This window comes from Macrotis lagotis, chromosome 8 (assembly GCF_037893015.1).
Source record: "Macrotis lagotis isolate mMagLag1 chromosome 8, bilby.v1.9.chrom.fasta, whole genome shotgun sequence".
In the NCBI taxonomy this organism is placed as follows: domain Eukaryota; kingdom Metazoa; phylum Chordata; class Mammalia; order Peramelemorphia; family Peramelidae; genus Macrotis; species Macrotis lagotis.
Window position 1 is genome coordinate 3,862,356 of NC_133665.1, and position 20,542 is coordinate 3,882,897.

At 35.3% G+C, this 20,542-nt stretch overlaps 1 protein-coding gene across 6 annotated transcripts in view; it reads right to left on the bottom strand.

The window, feature by feature from the left end:
- Positions 1-20,542, bottom strand: part of ANKS3 (ankyrin repeat and sterile alpha motif domain containing 3) — a 49,616-nt gene that overhangs the window by 13,237 nt on the left and 15,837 nt on the right. For 4 of the 6 annotated variants that reach the window (XM_074196292.1, XM_074196289.1, XM_074196287.1 and 1 more), the window contains 7 exons: positions 17,251-17,386; positions 14,365-14,526; positions 12,726-12,857; positions 11,571-11,683; positions 10,010-10,186; positions 7,328-7,452; positions 6,003-6,150 (listed from right to left, as the gene is read on the bottom strand). In XM_074196292.1, the coding sequence (XP_074052393.1) occupies positions 6,003-6,150; positions 7,328-7,452; positions 10,010-10,186; positions 11,571-11,683; positions 12,726-12,857; positions 14,365-14,526; positions 17,251-17,386 (993 nt within the window). The remainder of the gene's footprint in view (positions 1-6,002; positions 6,151-7,327; positions 7,453-10,009; positions 10,187-11,570; positions 11,684-12,725; positions 12,858-14,364; positions 14,527-17,250; positions 17,387-20,542) is intronic. The other 2 variants (XM_074196290.1, XM_074196291.1) reach the window with 2 other exon arrangements.

Sequence of the window (20,542 nt, forward strand, 5' to 3'; positions counted from 1 at the left end):
TCTCTCCTGTATAGGCCATGCATTCTTCTTTGAAGATTCTGATTTCTCTCTTATACCATTTGGGAACTTCTTGCTGTGATTCCATACTCTCTCTTGGGAATCCAAAGTTTTTGCTCCTTCATTACATGTTGCTTCATTTTGTTTTGTCTTGTTATGCTTTCTCAGAGATTTCTGGGTTGGTTTAGACGCCATCTTTCCTTCTGTTATTAATAGCTAACCTGTTGATTTACCTGCCTGCACTCAAAATTTTAAATAGAGTATTTTTCTGGAATCTTTAGTAACTTCAGTTTTTTCTTTTGTTCTCCTATCATTTAGTTTCTTATTCCTTTTCTTTTGATGACAAATCCCTTGAAGATTGGAACTTATAAACTAACTCTGCCTCTTCTCATACTATAGTGGAGAAAATTCAGTTTTCACTAGGCTCAGTTCCTATACCAAATGACTTCACTGAGAAAAGTACTGGTGACCCCAGATAGATTCTAGTTTCCTTTCCTTCTGGCCTGGTGTAACACTCCACAGTAGTTCAATGGTTAAGATATCCCAGGCTGACCAAACTTTTGATTTCCACCTTCTCCTCCATCTTTTCTGTGGTTATTAATCACCAGTCTCCCACAATGTTATCCTGCCACAGGATGCCTGATTTGGAAGCAGTGCCACTTGAAAAAAGCCAGTTCCATCTCCCCTAGTCTCCCTTGGCCGCACCTATATTTACTAGTTTTAAGGCAGTTTTCATTTTTTGTATCATAAAAAGTATTGCGTAGTTTTTTCATATTTTTTATTTGTTTATAATTTGGTTATAAATTATTTGTTCTTGGAAAGATTTTAAAGTATCCATATGGGAATTTGGGAACCAGATTTTTGTTTCTTTTTTGGTAGGAGCAGTTCTTTAATGACAGGTCTTGATTCTTTCTCTAAATTTGACTATTTAAATGTAATTTCTTATTGTGCCTGCTTGGGCAATTTAATTAAAATTTTGGGCAATTTAATTTAAATTTTTGTACATAACTAATTTTTTTAAATTCTTCAATTTGTTAAATATAGAAATTTGCAATATACCCTAGTAATAATCTTAATTTCTTTTGTTTGTTGGGATTCTCTTTTTTCATTTGTCATTTTGTTGATTTGCATTTTCTTTCTCCTACCTCCCAATCCCCAGTTCAGTCTAATCAGCTGTCCAACTGATCTTCCTATAATTAGGTCTGATTATATTTCTTCCCCAGTCAATAAACTCCAGTCTTTCCCTCTTACTTTAGGATCAAATAGCAAACTTTCTCTTTAGCTTTTAAAGCCTTTCATAACTTGACCTTTTCCTACCTTCCTCTTCCATGGAGTCTACAATCCTGTGACACTTGGCTTCTTTGCTCTTCCTATCCTGAAATATTTTTACCAGTTCGAACTCTGCCTAGATCACTTTCCATCCTCATCTGTGTCCCCTGGCTTTTCTGATCTTACCCATCGCCCTCCCTTCTCTTTGCTTAGTTCTCTAATCTTGGGACTTCCAGCTGAGATTATTCCCAATTTTTTTTTATATTTCCTATTTGTATACACTTGTTTGCAAGCTGTCTTCTCCATTAGACTTGTGAGATATTGAGAGTAGGAATGTTTTTGGCCCTTTTTTTTTGGTAGCCCTAGCACTCAACACAGGGTGCACCACCGTGGAAAGCAATTTGAAACTATATTCAAAGGACTATAAAACTGTGCATAAGGGGCAGCTGGGTGGTACAGTAGATAGAGCACTGGCCCTGGAGTCAGGAGGACCTGTGACCTTGGGCAAGTCACCTTAACCACATTGCCTTAAATAAATAAATAAAAAACTGTGCATATCTTTTGACCCAGTGATATCTCTACTAAGTCTGTATCCTAAAGTGATCAAAGGAAAAGGACCCACATGTACAAAAATATTCATAGCAGTTCTTTTTTTGGAGGTGAAGATTTGGAAAGTGAGGGTTTATTCATTAGCTAGGGAATGCCTGAACAAGTAATAGTATATGAATGTAATGGAAGGAAATATTATTGTGCTTTAAGAAATGACAAGCAGTGAACTCACCCAACCTTTCTGGAGAGCAACACAAATAATGCATAGCCTTTGATCCAGAAATACCTCTCCTGGGTCTAGACCCTGAAGAGATCATTAAAAAGGGTAAAAACATCACTTGTACAAAAATATTCATAGCTGCTCTGTTTGTGGTGGCAGAGAACTGGAAATCGAGTGAATAACCAACAACTGCAGAATGGCTGGAACAAAATACACAGTTTGCTAAGCCATATGTACGTTATGGAACACTATTTGTTCTGTTAGAAACCAGGAGGGACGGGAAATCAGAGAAGCCTGGAAAGACTTGCAGAACTAGAATAACACTGCATACTCTAACAGCAACATGGGAGTGATGATCAACTTTAATGGACTTGATCATTCCATCAGTGTAATATCAAGGACAATTTTAGGGTATCTGTGACACAGAATACTAACAGTATCTAGAGAAAGAACTGTGGGGGGTGGTTAGGTGGCACAGTGGATACAGCAGCAGCCCTGGAGTCAGGGGTACCTGAGTTCAAATCCAGCCTCAGACACTTAATAATTACCTAGCTGTGTGGCAATGGGCAAGCCACTTAACCCCATTGCCTTACAAAAAAAAAAACCCAATAAAAATAAATAAATGAATGAATGAATAGATGGATAGATAGATAGACAGATAGATGGAACTGTGGAGTTAAAAAAAAGTCCAAAGACTATTACCTTCAATTAAAAAAAAAGTTGTCTTATGTACTACATAATTTTGCTATCTCTAAGATTTTATTTTTTTCCTCAAGGATATGATTTTTCTCTTAACACATTGAATTTTGATCAATGTATAGCAAGGAAACAATGTAAATATTATCAGATTGCCTCCTGTGGGGGGAGGGAGGGTGGGGGTAAAAAATTGTAAAATTCAAAACATTATGGGCAGCTAGGTGGTACAGTGGATAGAGCATCAACCCTGGAGTCAGGAGGACCTGAGTTCAGATTCAGCCTCAGACACTTAATAATTGCCTAGCTGGGTGGCCTTGGGCAAGTCACTTAACCCCATTGCCTTGCAAAAACAAAAAACAACAACAAAAAAATATAAAACAATACCAAAAAAAATGGTAGGTAGAAGCTACTATTGTATATAATTTGAAAACAAATAAAATATTTATATATGTAAAAAAACGAAATGACAAGCAAGATGATTTCAGAAAAACCTGAAAAGTCTTAAATGAATTGATGCAAAGCACAGTACAGAGAACTAGGGGAATAATGTACCCAGCAACAATAATAATGTATGATGAACAACTGTGAATGACTTAGTTATTTTCAGCAGTACAATAAACCAAGAAAATTCTAAAGGACTTATGATGAAAAATGCTATCTACCTCCAGAGAAAGAACTGAGAGAATCTGAATGCAAATTCAAGCATTCTATTTTTCACTTTATTTATTTTTTTTAGGTTTTTACAAGGCAAATGAGGTTATTAAATGGCTTGCCCAAGGCCACACAGCTAGGTAATTATTAAGTGTCTGAGACCAGATTTGAACCCAGGTACTCCTGACTCCAGGGCCGGTGCTTTATCTACTGCGCCACCTAGCTGCCCCCCTACTTTATTTTTTTTATGGATTTTTTTAAGGAGGAAGTTTTCATTTACAGCATGTCTAATATAGAAATATGCTTTGCATGATTACATATGCATAAACTATATCAAATTGCTTACCATTTCAGGGAGGGGGAAGAAAAAGAGAGAGGGAGATAATTTTAAAAATGAATGCTAAAAATTATTTTTACATGTAATGGGGGAAATGAAGTATTCAAAAAAATTTTTGACTAAAAAAAGATAAATATCTGAGCAAATAAACATTAGCTGAATGAAAAACACAAAAACCAGGAAAACAAAAAACACAAGGTAACTACAACCATATAAGTGGAAAAGTAAATGTGAATGAATGACAAACTAAGAATCCTGATGAGAGATTTATAGGAGCAAATTAAAGTTTTCATCATCAACAATTTATGCATTGAAAGTAATTTATTAAAATGTAAATAGTTGCAAATATTTTTAATGTATCTGATGTTTAACATTAAGCTCATAATAAATCTTTTTTTAAAAGACTGGTACATAAAAACTGACAGGCATGATCAAATTCATAGTTAAATACCTTGTTAGTCAAGAGTATTTGAGGATCTATAGTAAAACATGGAAAACAGAAACATTAGAGAGAATGCTAAATTTCCTGTCTTCAGAGTGTATATAGTCTAACACATAAAAAACACACAATTATATGAAAAACACATAAGCAAATACACATACAGCTTTGTAAAATTGTTCATTTTTTTTTTTAGGTATTTGCAAGGCAAATGGAGTTAAGTGGCTTGCCCAAGGCCACACAGCTAAGTCATTATTAAATGTCTGAGACCGGATTTGAACCCAGGTACTCCTGACTCCAGGGCCGGTGCTTTATCCACTATGCCACCTAGCCGCCCTGTAAAATTATTTATATGAATGTTGAAGGGGATGCTGGAATGAATAATGTAAGAGAACCTAGCTAAGATTAAGAGAAGTTTCCTTCAGGAGAAGATTCCTTAGCAGTTTTTAGAAAAAAATGCCCTGGAAAAACAAATAAATTGTAATGGCAGTGAAAGAATGCAATGAATGCTGACAAGCACAAGCAGCTCTGGAGAGAAGGTGGGCAAATACTCAGGGAGTCAACTGAAAGATACATTTTTCCAAGCCTAAAATAAATATAAATGAACTTGAGAGACCTTAGAAATGATCTAGTCAATTCCTTATTTTATAGATGAGAAATGTGAGGGCCTAAATGAGTCATTTGCCCAAGGTGACACAGGTAAAATGTAGCAATGCCCTGACTCTAAACTGAACCTTTTTCATACAGCATAATGCCACTCCCTTCCCACACACATATAGACACACACACACACAATACACTCACACATACATACACACATAAATGCATCAGAAAAATACATTGAGGTTAATGTTTGACTATCTAGTTTGGCTTGTAGTTAGGATCCCACCAATCCATATAGTTCTCACTGCCAAAAGCAGAGTGATTTGAAATCCAAATTCTTTCTCTTGGGTGGATTCACCTGACTATGAGGCCTTCAGCACAAGATGCATGATAAAGAATCATTGTCATGGGTTTGTAGACACCCAGAGAGCACCTGCTCAATGAAGGTTGCCTGGATTGTTTATTGACTGACTGATGAACACCAGGACCTCACCATGCTGAGCAGAGAACAAACACCAACGTTCTCCATAGAGAACAAGAGAGGCAGCCCCAGGAATTTCAGCTCTAGTTCCCCTTTATTAATAGTGTCAGTACCAAATTTTCCAAAATTTCCCACTTAGCAGTCCCACATCTCCTATTCTTCCTTGTGAAACCTTGGAATGTCGCTACTTGATAATCATATAAACTTTACTCCTCTAAGAATGCTTCAGAACAAATTCACAGGGCTACACCTCTTGAGAAAACTACAATTAAACCATTCTCAGTGGATGGGCACCTACTTTTATTACTTAAAACTTTTAGGAAATGATTATTCCATAATTTCTTCAGTAATCTTGTCTAATGTTTAACAAGCTTCCTGTTAGAAGTTCTCCTTTCTATGCAATGGAAGTTAACTTCATAAGTAACCACCTAAGTACTTTTTTTTTTCAGTTAGAAAAGAATTAGTCACTATCTTCTATATTGCTTCATTCATGACAAAAAGCATTTTTGGCTACCTTTTGACCTTTTCTTCATTGGTTAAATAATTTCAACTCTAACCAATAACTTGGAAAAAAAAAGCTTCCTATCCTCTCTTAAAACCCTCTCCATACTTCCCTCTTTAATAATGGAATCCAGAATTAGGCCTAATATTTTTAATAAGGCTATGACTATTTATTACCTACATGTGTAGTTTGGTATGGCATTTTGGCATTTTGGATTTTTTTAGACAGCAACACTATTTTATTCTCTATCATACTCACACATACTTTGTGTAGCTGAATGGCCAGTTCTTGCATTTCAGTTTCAAGCCGGTCTGCATAGGCCAGCTCCAAGGCATCACTGGGTGGGCGGGCATTGCTGTGCCATCGAGCAATAGCAGAGGTCATCTTCCGCTTGGGCCCAAACAAACTGCAGATGTAGATCAGAAGACAAATCATATCAGCATCTGTCCCCATCCCTTTAGAAATTTCTTAGCTTTCTATGCCAATCCTACAATACATACACAAATCCAGTTATCCTGAACTGAAATGAAAAATAAATATATGGACAAAAAAAGAGTAATAATTGTTTAAAAATTATATTTTTATCAATAACTTGTCTTTATGTCATTTACATTCCCAATGTATCCTTCCCCACACCTTCCAGAAAGCCATATCTTATAACAAGAAAAAAAGAAAAACAAGTTTAGCAAAACTAACCAACAAATCTAAATAATCTGACATTATATACAGTATCCCTCACAAAGTTTGCTGCCTCTACAAAGAAGCAGAGGGGGAGATGCCCTCTCAATCTCTTTTTTTGGGGGTGGGGGTTTCTAGATTGATCATTATAATTTTGAAGCAGGTAGGTTCAATTACTTTATTGCTCTTTCCCTTTATGTTGTAGTTGTGCATTCTACATCATTCTTCATCAGTTCATAAAAGTCTTTAAGTTTTTCTGAATTCTTCACAGCAGAAAAGACCTGAAAGCAAAGAATAGATGTGCAAAGACTGGGGAATGGCTAAGCAAGTTGTAGTGCATGAATGTTAATTGGTATATGATTGCACTATAAAAATTATCAAATGAAGAATTTGAAAAAAATTGGGTAGATTTTTATGAACTGATACATGTGAATAACCAGAAAAACAATGACCACAATAATGTAAATGAAACTAATGTTAAAAGACTTGAACTCTTATCACTATAACATTTAATTGTAATTACAGTGGTCTGAGAATGAAGCAAGCTTGCTACTTCTCTTGTGAGAGGTCATGAACAGGTATAAAATGAAATTGGTTGATTTATTTTGCTTGACTTTATTAACTGGTTACAAGGAAAGGGATATGTTGAGGGGAGCATAAGAAAGTGCCCATAATATATAAGAAAAAAGAGCAACAATAAAACTTTTTGTTTAAAAAGAAATTCACAAAGTTTGCATGTTGTCTACTGTCACCTGTCTGATTCTACTCAAGCATAACCTTTCACTTAATGAATAATTAAGAGAGATATGTTCATTTCTTTTGATTCTGGAAAGGCAGAAACTAAATTTACTCTAAATATCAAAACAAAATGAGGAAGAAAACCCACAAATATTCCCCACACTCACGTAATGCCTATTTCCTTCAGGTCACTCTCTGTAAGGGTCAGAAAGATGCGGAGATCCACATCTTGCTCTTCAAAAACTTGCAGGTACTTCAGACACCCAATCTGCTCCAGAAGAGTTGCAAGGTCCTACGACCCATTCAACCAAAAATGAAGAAAAGTGGCTACATGAAAAGTCAGTAATTGTATAATTACATTAGATCATAAGTCAAAAGCTGTTTTCCTCATAGAAAGTTGTGTTCTTGAAGTCACTTTCCTATGAGTGGAGGGAATTTAAGGATTAATGTGGGTCAGGAAGTAACTTGGATATGAGTACAGAACCTTGGGTTCTTTGAACATGTACAAATGAGCAAACATATAGGGACCTCCAAACAGTAGAGTTGGCTAGGATTTGGAGAAGAGAATGCCAGTTTGAAACAGTCATCTAGGCTCACAAGAATGTTCCAAATTAAAACGAGGAAATGTCCATCAATTGGGGGATATGGTATACAAATGTGATGGGAGTACAATGGTTCTTTAAGAAATCATGGGGGGCTAGCTAGGTGGTGCAGTGGATAAAGCACCGGCCCTGGAGTCAGGAGTACCTGGGTTCAAATCCGGTCTCAAACACTTAATAATTACCTAACTGTGTGGCCTTGGGCAAGCCACTTAACCCCACTGCCTTGCAAAAAAAAAAAAAAAAGACTTGTGATGGAAAATGCCACTCACATCCAGATAAAAAATTATGGAGTCTGAATACAGACCAAAGCATACTATTTTCACTTTTTAAAATTTGTTCTATGTTTTTTCTATTTCTCATGATTTTTTCCCTTTAGTTCTGATTTTTCTTTTCTAAACTTGTATCAGATCACTTGCTGTCATGGTGAGGAGGGAAGGAAGAGAAGTAGAAAATTTGGAACTTAAAAACTTACAGAAAGATGAATGTTGAAAACTATCTTTGAGTGTAATTTAAAAAATAAAATAAAATAACATTCAAGAAATTAAAAAAAAAGAATATTCCAAAATTAAGAAAATAGCTTTGAGGATTAGAATCTCAAAAGGCATGTCCCTATGCCAAAGGCCTGTTCAAAGGCTGTGAGGCTCCAAATGTATGGCCCTAGGATATGAAATATATTGGGATGTGGAAACAATCGAAAAATGGACAGGTTTCTAGGGTAATGCCCTTATATAGAATTTGTCTCAAAAGCATAGATGTGGATAATGTTTCTAGAAGAGGTTTTCCTATAGCAAAGTACTATTGGTATAAGCATGATCCTGAAAAAATTTTGTTTTGCCCATTTGCTTCTTTTTCCTCTTCCCCAAATATTCCCATCTCACTGTGGCTCCAATTACTAGTTTTCACATGTTTAGTACTTTGAACTTTAGAAATTTTATTTCTCTTCTACTATACAAACTTGGTTTTTCAAAGGGAACTATGAATTCTGAAATTGGCATCTTTATACACATGAAGGTGTCTAACAATTAATTATAATTAATGAAGCTAAAAGCTGTTCTGGGTACATGCAGTCTACTCATTATCCTAGACAGGAATCAAAACTAATTAGACTAAATTAAATGTATATAAATTAACCACAAAATCAAAATACATACTTTTAATTCTGTTCTTGAACTCAAGAGTTCTTAAAATCCTTATACATATCCAAATCACTTACAGGTCTAAAATAATCCCTGAGACCAAATTAAAAATAGCCAGAAAAACTCTGTAAGTGACCAGAGACTAGATTTTTTTTTGGACTTTTTTTGTAGGGCAATGGAGTCAAGTGGCTTGCCCAAGGTCACACAGCTAGGTAATTATTAAGTATCTGAGACTGGATTTAAACCCAGGTCCTTCAGACTCCAGGGTCAGTGCTCTATCCACTGAGCCACTTGGCTATACCCAGAAACTAGATTTTAAACAGTGTCACGTCCAAATACATAACCAGACTCCTGAAACCCTACAGACAAAAATTAACTCCCAAAGTTCAGATGATTTCTGAAGGGAAAGCAATTTAATATTACATCCCTTGATGTATCTTTCTCAATGAGTCTAACTTAACAAATGTTTATGTGCCCTAAATTAAGGCCAAAGACAGAAGACCTATGTAAAATATTTTTGTCTAGAGTCATTTAGAAGGGCAGGGAGGATAGAGCACTGTGACCTTGGGCAAGTCATTCAACCCCACTGCCTTGCAAAAACAAAAACAAAGAGTCATTTAGAGTTACTACAAAGGGACCAAATCTAGCAAAATATTACAGCTACATTAGGTTTCTTTCTTCAATTCTTTAAATGGCAGAGATGTAAACAAACAGCCAAGTTAGGACTCAAAAGAATTCCTTAAATATAGCAACACACAAATAGTTAGCTACTCTATGCTACTTCATATTTTCCTGTCACCTCTTTACTAATCGGATGCTCTGCAGTCTAAGGGATAAGAGAACTCCTCTAAGGAAAAACTAGGAACTGAAGTCAAACAAAAAAATTTCTGGTTTTTGGGTCAATCTATTATTATGGAAGCTTAAGTCTGCATCTAAATAAGGGCACCAATTGACATTTACAACAAAGAGATGTTTTTAAAGCATTAATATGATAAGAGATTTGGTTCTTTCATTTAGAGAAGAAACTATTTTGTTAAACCAAAACAAGACAAAGGAAGTCCAATTTCCCAACTAATACCTAAAAGTAGAGTTTGTATGTCTTTTCACTTACCTGGGGTCCTGAATAAATGGGTCTCTCTGGTTTGAATATCAAACCTGGAGGACTAGATATCCCAGAGGTTCCACTGCCAAGAGACAATTGACTCTCATTGTTGCTATATCGATTCTTAGCTTTCGTGTAACTTTTGGCCTGTTTTCTAACGGAGCTTTTGTGTGAGTGATCAGAGTCCTGTAAGGCAGAAAAGATTTATGTTAAAAGAGAGAGAAGCCCTCAAATGTAAGAAAGTCTCTGCCAGGAACAGAAGATGACTACTCTATAGCTGAAGCTCAAGTCATAGCATGAGTATAGCAACTTCTCAACTCTTTTTTATGATAAAAATTAAATGCAAATAATTGGTCCAAAAAGGATTTTGGACTCACAAAGTAGCATTTAATAAATTTTTATTGAAAAATGAATTCCATTAACACCATTAGCTTATTAGTTCTTCTGGTCCTGCTGCAAGGTTTCTGATACTATTACCAATCTCCATTTTTATAGGGAGGGAAACATTCAATTCTTTGCCCAAGATTACATATTTAAGTTTAATGTAAAGAAGAAAATCCATATTCAGGGATTCAGGTAATCAAGTCACTGAGTTTGAAATATGGCTGTTAACATTCTAGCCTTTAAGTGCAATGAAGATAGGGTCAGTTACTTTATCTTCACCAGTGCCTAACTTGGTGCTTTGCACACAGTAGGTACAGCTCTTTATCTGTTGAATTAACAAATAAAAAGAAATATGCATACCTATATTCTACCTCAAGATTAGTAGTAAATATTAGCTAGCATAGCAAGAAAAACTGAATGGTTTTCATTATCTGGATACAACTCAAATTAAGGGAGAAAGGTCTAAATAGCTCAAATTCAAGCTTATATCAAATTTCACAAAACTGATTATAATAAACAGCAGAGACATTTTAATATTCCAAAGATAACAATGGATCTGTGTAGATAACCATCTATAATTTTATATAATAAGCTGATTATCTCTTCATTAACCACAAATTGTTCATGCTAATTCTCACCTTTATGCCTTTGCTTATAATATTCTCTGTATATATTGTTTTGTTTTTATTTTTTACTAGGTAATGCGGTTAAGTGAGTTGCCCAAGTCACACAGCTAGGTAATTATTAAGTGTCTGAAATTGGATTTGAACTCAGGTCCTCCTGACTCCAGGGCCAGTGCTCTATTCACTGTGCCACCTAGCCATCCCTTGCTTATATCATTCTTTTTGAAATATTCTCCCCCTTCACTCTACCTATCCAAATCTTACCTATTCTTCATTGCTATACCTCTATGAAGCCTTTCCTCCAATGATTATTATATCTCCTTTCTCTGAATTACAACAGAATATATCATCTCTGCACCCAATTTGATATTCAACTACTATGATTCCATGACTTCCACTTCTGATATACTTCACAATATCTAATATAGTGCTGGATATAAAATACTTATTTAAAACCTATGAATATTTGCTGGTTGGCTGGCTCATTTGGAACATCTGAACTTCCTACACAATGCTAAGAAAGGGTTGAACAGAAAGGAAATGAAAAGAATCAAAATGTTTACCTCATTGCTTTCCAAAGAAGCCTCACTACTGACCCCAAGGGCTTTGGTTAGCCCCTCACTGCTACTACTGCTACTCCTGATGGTTACTAGGTTGGTACAGAATGCATTTTCCTCTAGAAATAAATAGAGAACAGTGATTAAAAAGGATGATTGAACAGATTTCTTTAAGGTCTCTGAAAATAGAATCCCTATAGAACCACAGCCAATCAATCGTCTAAGAAATCTGTTATATTCCAAGGTACCAAATACTTACAGTGTAAGTACAACATGGTCATTTTAAAATGTGGAACTTTGATTGTATTACATGGAAAATAATACAGTATTTCAAATTTGCAAAAATAAATGCACCAATCAGTAATAATTAGAGAAACAGAACTAAATTAATTCCAAGATTCAATCTCATACCAACAAGACAGGTAAAGATGGACAAAAAAGGAAAATGATAAATGTTAAAGAAGCTGTGGAAAAATAGACACAATGTGAATTAATCTAACTATTCTGGAAAGCAATTTGGAACAATGCTCAGTTATAAACTTTGCAGATCCTTTCACTCAATAGGCCTGTACTCCAAATAGATAAAAGAGGAATAAAACCCATATGTACAAAAATATTAATCACAGCATTTTTTGCAGTGGAATGAACTGAAAGCAGGTAATATTAGTTATAGACAAGGAACATTGTCATGATTGAGTGCTATCAAACACTCAAATAGGATACTTTTCTCCAGCATAATTTGATATAACCTTTCAAGGAGAAGGGAGATTGGACCAAATGACCTCTTGTCTATCCATTCATAGCATTCTAAACCTAGTATTCATTGAGATGTGAGTCAACCCAGATGAAAGATTCCTTTATTTTCCCTTTACATAGAAATGGGTTTTCTTTCCTTTGTACCACTGTTTTAAATGGACTTTTCATGGGACTAAGTCTTATCAAAGACAAAACATCTATGCTGCTTCAGCTTCTGGGTTGGTGTTACAAATGGTTAATTATTCCTTGTTGGATCCCAAATTAAACATCCTATATGGAAGGCTGGACACCACAGGCAGGAGACTGCAAACTGAGAAGGAGAATAGTTTCTCCTATCTATATCTACCAACAGAAACTGGCCAAAGATTAATATTTAGTATTTGTCAAAACCAAACAGTGAGATACCTCTGCTACTGCTGCTTTCCACATCCTGCTCATTGATTGGAGAGGTGACATCTCGATATCGGAGATCTTCCCCTTCAATACTATTCCCCTCACTATTGTTAAAGGTGACATAGCCCTGTGGGGGTACTTGTTCTATGTATAAAATAGGGACAAATAAATAAACATAACATTAGGCTAAGGCACAATGTTAACTCTTTCAAATAAACCAAACCAATAACTTAACAGAAGGCATCATCAATACTAGAAGATAATGTTTAAACAAACAAATTAAAGAATAAAAGTGTTCTTCCAAGTAGGAAATGATTGGCAACATATTTGTACCCCTATGTCCCCAAATATGAATGTGTATGCATACTATTTTTGGTACTAGATCTGAAATTTCATTGGTATATGGAACACCTAAGAAGGAAACCCATTCTATTAGCACCTGTCTGCAACTCAAGTCTCAGGGAGGTACACAACATATTGAAATGTTATGTGACTTGCCCAGGGTCACATACCACAAAGACACAGACAGACAGACACACACACACATATGTCTTCCTTTCAGGTGGGGGGTACTTCCTTCTGACATACATGATTGCCTGAGACAAAGTTATTCCTGTTTAACCTCTGATCATGGACGTTTAAAGGTACAGTCAACCATGCAATGTATCTTTCAACCATGTGTCTTTCAGGTAACATTCAAAAAGTTATCTGGATAAAATGGCAAAAAAACTGACAGGTTCACTGACAAAAATGAATGAAAACATAAGTTTTACTTGTTTCTACTCTTCAAGAAAGTTAAGGAAACAAGTGAGTAAAAAGCTATACCTGACAAACCGTTAAGCTCCTGAAGTTGAACCATGTCTTGAATTTTCAAAATTCTCTACATTTCTATTTACAGTGCCTATTCAGTGCATGGTATATATTATGCTGACTGACAGGGTTCTTGTGCTTCTGAAAATGAAGATTGAATGAAACATTTCTTCTGACACTTAAGCCCAGAAAACAGTCCCTGGCTCCCCAAAGTTTTATTGAAACTAAACATCTAAGGTTCTGAAAATTAATTTACTGGTTGTATGGGTATCAAACTAGATCTCTAAAACACATAACTACAGAATTCCCACAAGTTGTTTTCAAAGTTTTCCCAGTTTTCAGATTGTAAGAATTAAAACTAGTACCCTCAGAACAGAGATGAAACCACAACTCGACTCTTCTTTTTCTAGTTGAAACACAAACTCACAGCAGCAAAAATGCACAAAGGAGAAAGAGGACTTAAAATGTAATGTCTTTCCCTGATTAGCTGGACAGCCTGTGTGATATTGACAAGAATAGATGTGAAATGTTATTATTCCTCTATTTAGAGAAAAAATTTTGCATTTTTTATTTTAATTGGAGATATGAAATCAAGGAGGGGAAAGAATCTATTCTCAAGATCCAGAAATACAACAAAAAAAAAATTTTGTTTTAACTGTAACTTAGTCAAAGAGCAAGCTTTGAAGTCTGACTCTAGGCTAAAAGTTGATGGCTGACATTGTAGCAGCTAAAGTGCTAAATTCTTCTCAACAAGTCATCAGATGCAGGAAATAAATTATAGACTGGAAAAAAGGGAACAGATCAGATAAAAAGAAAGTAAGATTTCCTGGACCAGGCTCACCACAGTAAGGTTGGTGCATTCTGCCTCCAATTCCTAAGGCTGTGATCTTTGCTAAAGCCTGGGGTCCTTCATGGATACTAAGACCCCTCATCTTTCTTATAGGTCTTTGCCTTTGTGGGACAGAACAGGATTCATCTGATGAACTCAGATCTTCATACTTTTCTGTGAATCAAACACAAAAATCAAGAGAAATTTGCTCAGCATTAAACTTAATTATTAGCTCTTTACAGAAAAATATAAAAAATAAATTGGAGTAAAATAGTTGTCATTGGTTTTCTTTTGGGAAAGTACCTAACTCATAAAAAATGCCAGTCAATCAAGCTTTATATGGCTAAGAAGGGATGTTTTGTCATGTGGCATGGTTAACTAGCATGGAGATGACCTCAAAAAAGGATGAATTTTTCCTGTAAATGAGAGTTCCTAGAGTAGGTCACCACTATAAATTAATTTAAACTCTTCTTTAATCTCTACTTATTTTCTATGTACTGTATCTTTCATCAAAGTCATGACTTTAGTTCTAGAAGGAACCTTAGAGATAATCACAGGACGAAGAGTTCAACATATTCACTATCTAGTATGTAAAAATATAATTCATATAATGTTTTAAGGGATATACCCTCATTTTAAAATTCTAGGATCTGGTAAAGTATGAACAAAGGGAGGTAGGACCTCTTAACTATTGTCAACCCCAGGTCCAAGCCCAGTGCCTTACACAAAGTGAAGACATAATAAAATCTTTAAATTGAAATAAGAAAAAATAAATTCATACCCCTTCTCATGCATGCCCCTCATATATTTGTAGAATTTATCATAATAAAGTAAAGTGCTCAGTATACAAATGAGAAGTTCTAAAGTGCTTCCCAATTTTACTCCAACCCTCTCCTTTAACTAGGAAGGTTATCTTTCTTTGCAATTTAAAATGGGGCAGGGATGCAGTGGATCACAAAGTGTAGATAAAGACATTGCAAAGAAAAACAGAAACACAACTAAATAAATGCATAAATGAATACAATCAGTTCTTTATTATCCATACAAGGGTTTGGTTTTCTTCTCAATTTCTTGTTTATCTCAAGTCTTTTAAAGACAAGACAACTATTCTGGATTTGAGCTAAATAGAAAGTCATATGATTGATTATATATTTAAGAATGGTGGTTTGAGAACTCTCAGGGCCCCTAGAAATCATCTACTGCCTTCATTTTACAGATGAGGAAAACAAATCTGGAGAAATTTGCCTAAGGACACACAGGGTCTAACTGGCAGTGCTGGGATTTGAATTCAGAACTCTGACTCCCAATCCAAAACACTACTCTGGACACAATCAAACCTCCATTATTAGCAAGTCAGAAAGATAGCAACTTTTAGTAAAAGTTCACCTATCAGTCAGTGCTTTGTAGTTTTTCAAGATGTGCTGCTACTTCCAATATGAAGCAAGAAATAGGAAACATCAAAACAAAGAAATTTAGATGGCTTTTTAAAACAATCAGATATTTAGTCTAGTTTCATTTTTAATATTTGAAGTATATATGAATTTTCCAGCTGTACTTATCTGGGACAACTGATTTTTCCTCCACCTCCCTGGCTTGTACCAAACCAGAATCTGACAGGAATGCCCTCTTCCTACTCTGTGCCATTTGACTGCTTACAGGTTTTGAATATAATAGAAATCAACAACTTTATTTCTTCTGATGAGATTAAGGACCATTAGGACCTTGACATCTGCCTAGCCTTTGCCTCCCAAAATCCTCTGAGTCTACCATCTGCCTCTTATGATCAGTGCCATCTTCATAACTTCTAAAGTAATCTAACTTTTGAAAAATGCTCTTAAAGGGTAGTCAGATACACACATTTTTTTTTTTTTTTGAAAGGAGAGAGAGGGGCGGCTAGGTGGCGTAGTGGATAAAGCACCGGCCTTGGAGTCAGGAGTACCTGGGTTCAAATCTGGTCTCAGACACTTAATAATTACCTAGCTGTGTGGCCTTGGGCAAGCCACTTAACCCCATTTGCCTTGCAAAAACCTTAAAAAAAAAAAAAGGAGAGAGAGAGAGAGAGAGAGAGAGAGAGAGAGAGAGAGAATAGAATAGAATAAATGGGGTGGGGATGGGGGATAGGAAGGAGGAAAAGACAGCTAGCAATAACTGTGGAAAAAATATTGAAATATTGAAACAATTTCTCTGATGAACTTATGATAAAGAATGCTAACCATCCCAAGCTGATGGATGTCTAAATACAGACTGAAGCAAACTTCCCCCTCCCCACTTTATTTTTCTTAAGGTTGTTCTTTGTGGGGGGGGTATGTCTACTTTTACAACATGTCTCTTGCAGTAATGTTTTTCATAGCCTCATATTTTTTACCAAGTAACTTACTTTCTCAATGGGGGAAGTGGGATAGGAGGAAGGGAAAGAATTTGGATCTCAAGGTTTTGGAAGTAAATGTTGAAACTTGCTTTTTAACATGTAGCAAGAGAGAAAAAAATTTTGAAATAAAAATTAAAAATAAAAATTATTTCTTGAAAAAAGAAAAATGTTCCTAACCACTGCATCCTTAGGAATTCTGGACCTTTCCATCTACCCTGCAATTCAACTTTCTTGTAGATGGTCCTCTCCATTTAGAATGTGAGCTCCTTGACAGTAGGGACCATCTAGTGCTATATATTTGTACCCTAAAAACTTAGCACAGGTATTTCACAAACAGGTAACACTTGATTTTTTATTCATTCATTGATTCATTCATCTTGGATTAGGATTTACAGGGTCTAAAATGATACCATGAATGAATATAAACACATTTGAGAAGATAAAGATTAGTAAAAGGTTAGATGCTTACTTCTACAAGTTCAGATTAACTTTTAATTTCAACACAATTCTAGATAAGCACAGTAATTTACCTGGAGTCCTGTAAAGAGTCTTGGGCAGAGAAGCTGTATGAATGTCTATCAGTCCTACTATCTTCATGTGTCCATATTTCATGGCTAGTGCTCGGGCGGTTGCACCAGTGTAATCTCCTACATCTACTTTCACTCCCTATTGAAAAGTTAAAAAGAGTAAAATATATATATATATATATGTATGTATATAGACTTGATTTGAGGTACAGAGTCACTCTTCTTAATAGCTGACAGGAATAGGGAAGAGGAGAAGCGGAAAAGTACATTTCATAATAACCAACCCTTATTATCTTATTACAGGAGCTATCCCAAATTTTTCTGATTTAGAAAATATCCATTATAGAGTGAATTTAACAGTTAAAAAAAATAAGAGAAAGAACCCTTATTTAGAAATGAAATTTCCTTTCTTACTCATCCATACTCATTAAATAAAAAAATTCATTTCTTTAATACCACTTCTCAGGCACATTCAATATACACAGTACTGTGACAGACAAAGGGGGAAGGGATACAATGGATCAAAAGCAGAAAGAAAGTGCGGCTAGGTGGTACAGTGGATAGAGCACCCGCCCTGGAGTCAGGAGTACCCGAGTTTAAATCCGGCCTCAGACAATAATTACCTAGCTGTGTGGCCTTGGGCAAGCCACTTAACCCCACTGCCTTGCAAAAACCTAAAAAAAAAAAAAAAAAAAAAAAGTAGAAAGAAGTATGATCTTATTGTAGAATGAGATAAACATTTTTGGACAGGCAAAATGTAGGAATTAGTTCTTCTTGACTGCATATTTGCTATAAGTGTTTCATTTTTCTTTTTTTTGTTGTTTTAAATTCAGGGTTGTTTGTCTTTCATCCTTTTTTATTTTTTTTGCGAGGAAATGGGGTTAAGTGACTTGCCCAAGATCACACAGCTAGGTAATTATTAAGTGTCTGATACCGGATTTGAACTCCTCCTGAAGCCAGGGCCGGTGTTCTATCCACTGTGCCACCTAGCCGCCCTTGTCCTTCATTCTTAAAGAAAGACTACAACATCAGAGGAGGTGATGTATGAAAAGCACATGAATTTGCTTTGAGTGAGGGGGTGCTCTGCTAAGTCACCAGCTTCACTTTCTCCTATGAGCCATCTGGGTTCAGTGGCCAAATATGGATCAGGACAACTGGAGATGGTCCTGGATGTGGGGTTAAATAATTTGCCCAAGGTCATAAATTGGGGGTGGGGCGGAAAGGAAAGACTAGATGATTGCTAAAAGAAAGATAAAAAAATATGCTAAAATTTGTAAAATATAGTATCATTTTATTTTGCTGTCTTTTCATATTCATAATTTCATCTCATAAGACAGTTATTTGTCTCTATTACACATCACACAATTGCAGAATTTTAGGATGAGATTCTCCCACAAATCTAAGTCTGATCCTTCATTTTATAGATAGAAAAATCAAGGTGCAGAGAGGTAAAGAAGAAACTAATCTGCAATCAAAAATCAAACTCCTAGGATAATAATGTGAATAAAAGAAGAATGCAACATCATAAAGTAATCAATTTTTACTACAATTCATCTTCTCTCTTAAATCACTGAAGATATTATTTTTTTTAGTTGGTTTTTTTTTTTTTTTGCAAGGCAATGGGGTTAAGTGGCTTGCCCAGGGCCATACAGCTAGGTAATTATTAAGTGTCTGAGGCCGGATTTGAATTCAGGTACTCCTGATTCCAGGGCCGGTGTTCTATCCACTGTGCCACCTAGCCACCCCTTGAAGAGATTATTTTTAAAGAACAAGACCACTAAAGAATCTTGCTAAAATAAAATAGAGGGTTTTAAAATGAGTACAATGTTAATTTTTTAAAAAGTTTATATTATTATTATCTAATTTTTCTTTTATTATTTTATTTTTTGCTTGAGGATATGATCTCTCTCTCAACACATTCAATTTTTTTTTTTTAGTTTTTTGCATGGCAAATGGGGTTAAGTGGCTTGCCCAAGGCCACACAGCTAGGTAATTATTAAGTGTCTGAGACCGGATTTGAACCCAGGTACTCCTGACTCCAGGGCCGGTGCTTTATCCACTACGCTACCTAGCCACCCCAATACATTCAATTTTAAACAATGTATAGCATAGAAACAATGTAAAGACTATTAGACTGACTTCTGTGGGGGTGGGGGGAGTAAAGTGAGATTGAGGGAAAAATCATAAAATTAAAAAAACAATAAAATGAGTACAATGTTCTATCACCACTGAGATACTTTCTGTATTAAGGTACTAGTGCAGTTAATTACAAACAAATGAAAAAAAACCCTTTGGTTTCATGGTTGAATAATTTGGTAAAACAAGAAATTTTTCACTTCTTTTAGTGGCCTCTAATGTCATCAAGAGGATGCCACTAATGCTGTCTAAATCTAAAGACTGAGACATTTTAGGGCCTCTAGAGCAATCCTCTTTGATTGGCCAGCAAGTACCATGTAAATCAAGCATAATCAATTGATGGTTAAAATGAAGTAATTCAGGTTGTGAATTAAAAACAAAATTTGTCTTAAATACAGTTTCCAAGACAGCTGTTTTTAAATCCTAGAAATGGTGAATACTATTTACCCTGGATCATATGTCTTTTTTGGTTAAGTAAGCAGTTTATAAATATTATATCATTTTGTCCTCATGAAGATTGAGAAAGAAGTTGTTGCTATCATAATCCTCATTTTATAATTGAGGAAGCAGAAGTTAAATGACTTGGGGCGGCTAGGTAGAGCAGTGGATAGAATACCAGCCCTGAAGTCAGGAGGACCTGAGTTCAAATCCGGCCCCAGACACAGAATAATTACCTAGTTGTGTGATCTTAGGCAAGTCACTTAACCCCACTGCCTTGCAAAAACAAAAAAAACAAACAAAAAGTTAAATGACTTGTCATCACATAGCTAATAAGAGTCCAAGATTTGGTCTTCCTGAATTCAGGTCCAGAAGATCCTATAAATTTTAAAAAATAAGATTACTTCTCAAGGTGAAAGGAGAAAAAGTATGAAGAATCTACTTTAAGATGATAATGATATCACCATCAATAAGGAGATTAATAGCTAATAGTACTAGTATAGTTAATAATTAATAGCTAATGTACAATAATAATAATAACAAAACTTTTATAGAGTATTTTTAAGGTTGGCAAAGTGCTTCACAAATATTATATCATTTGATTCTTACAATAACCCCAAGAAATATATGCTTTTATTATTTCATTTTACAGATAATAAAACTGAGGCAAGGTTAAGAGACACTTGTGTTCAGTACTAATTAGTGAATAACTGAAGAAGAT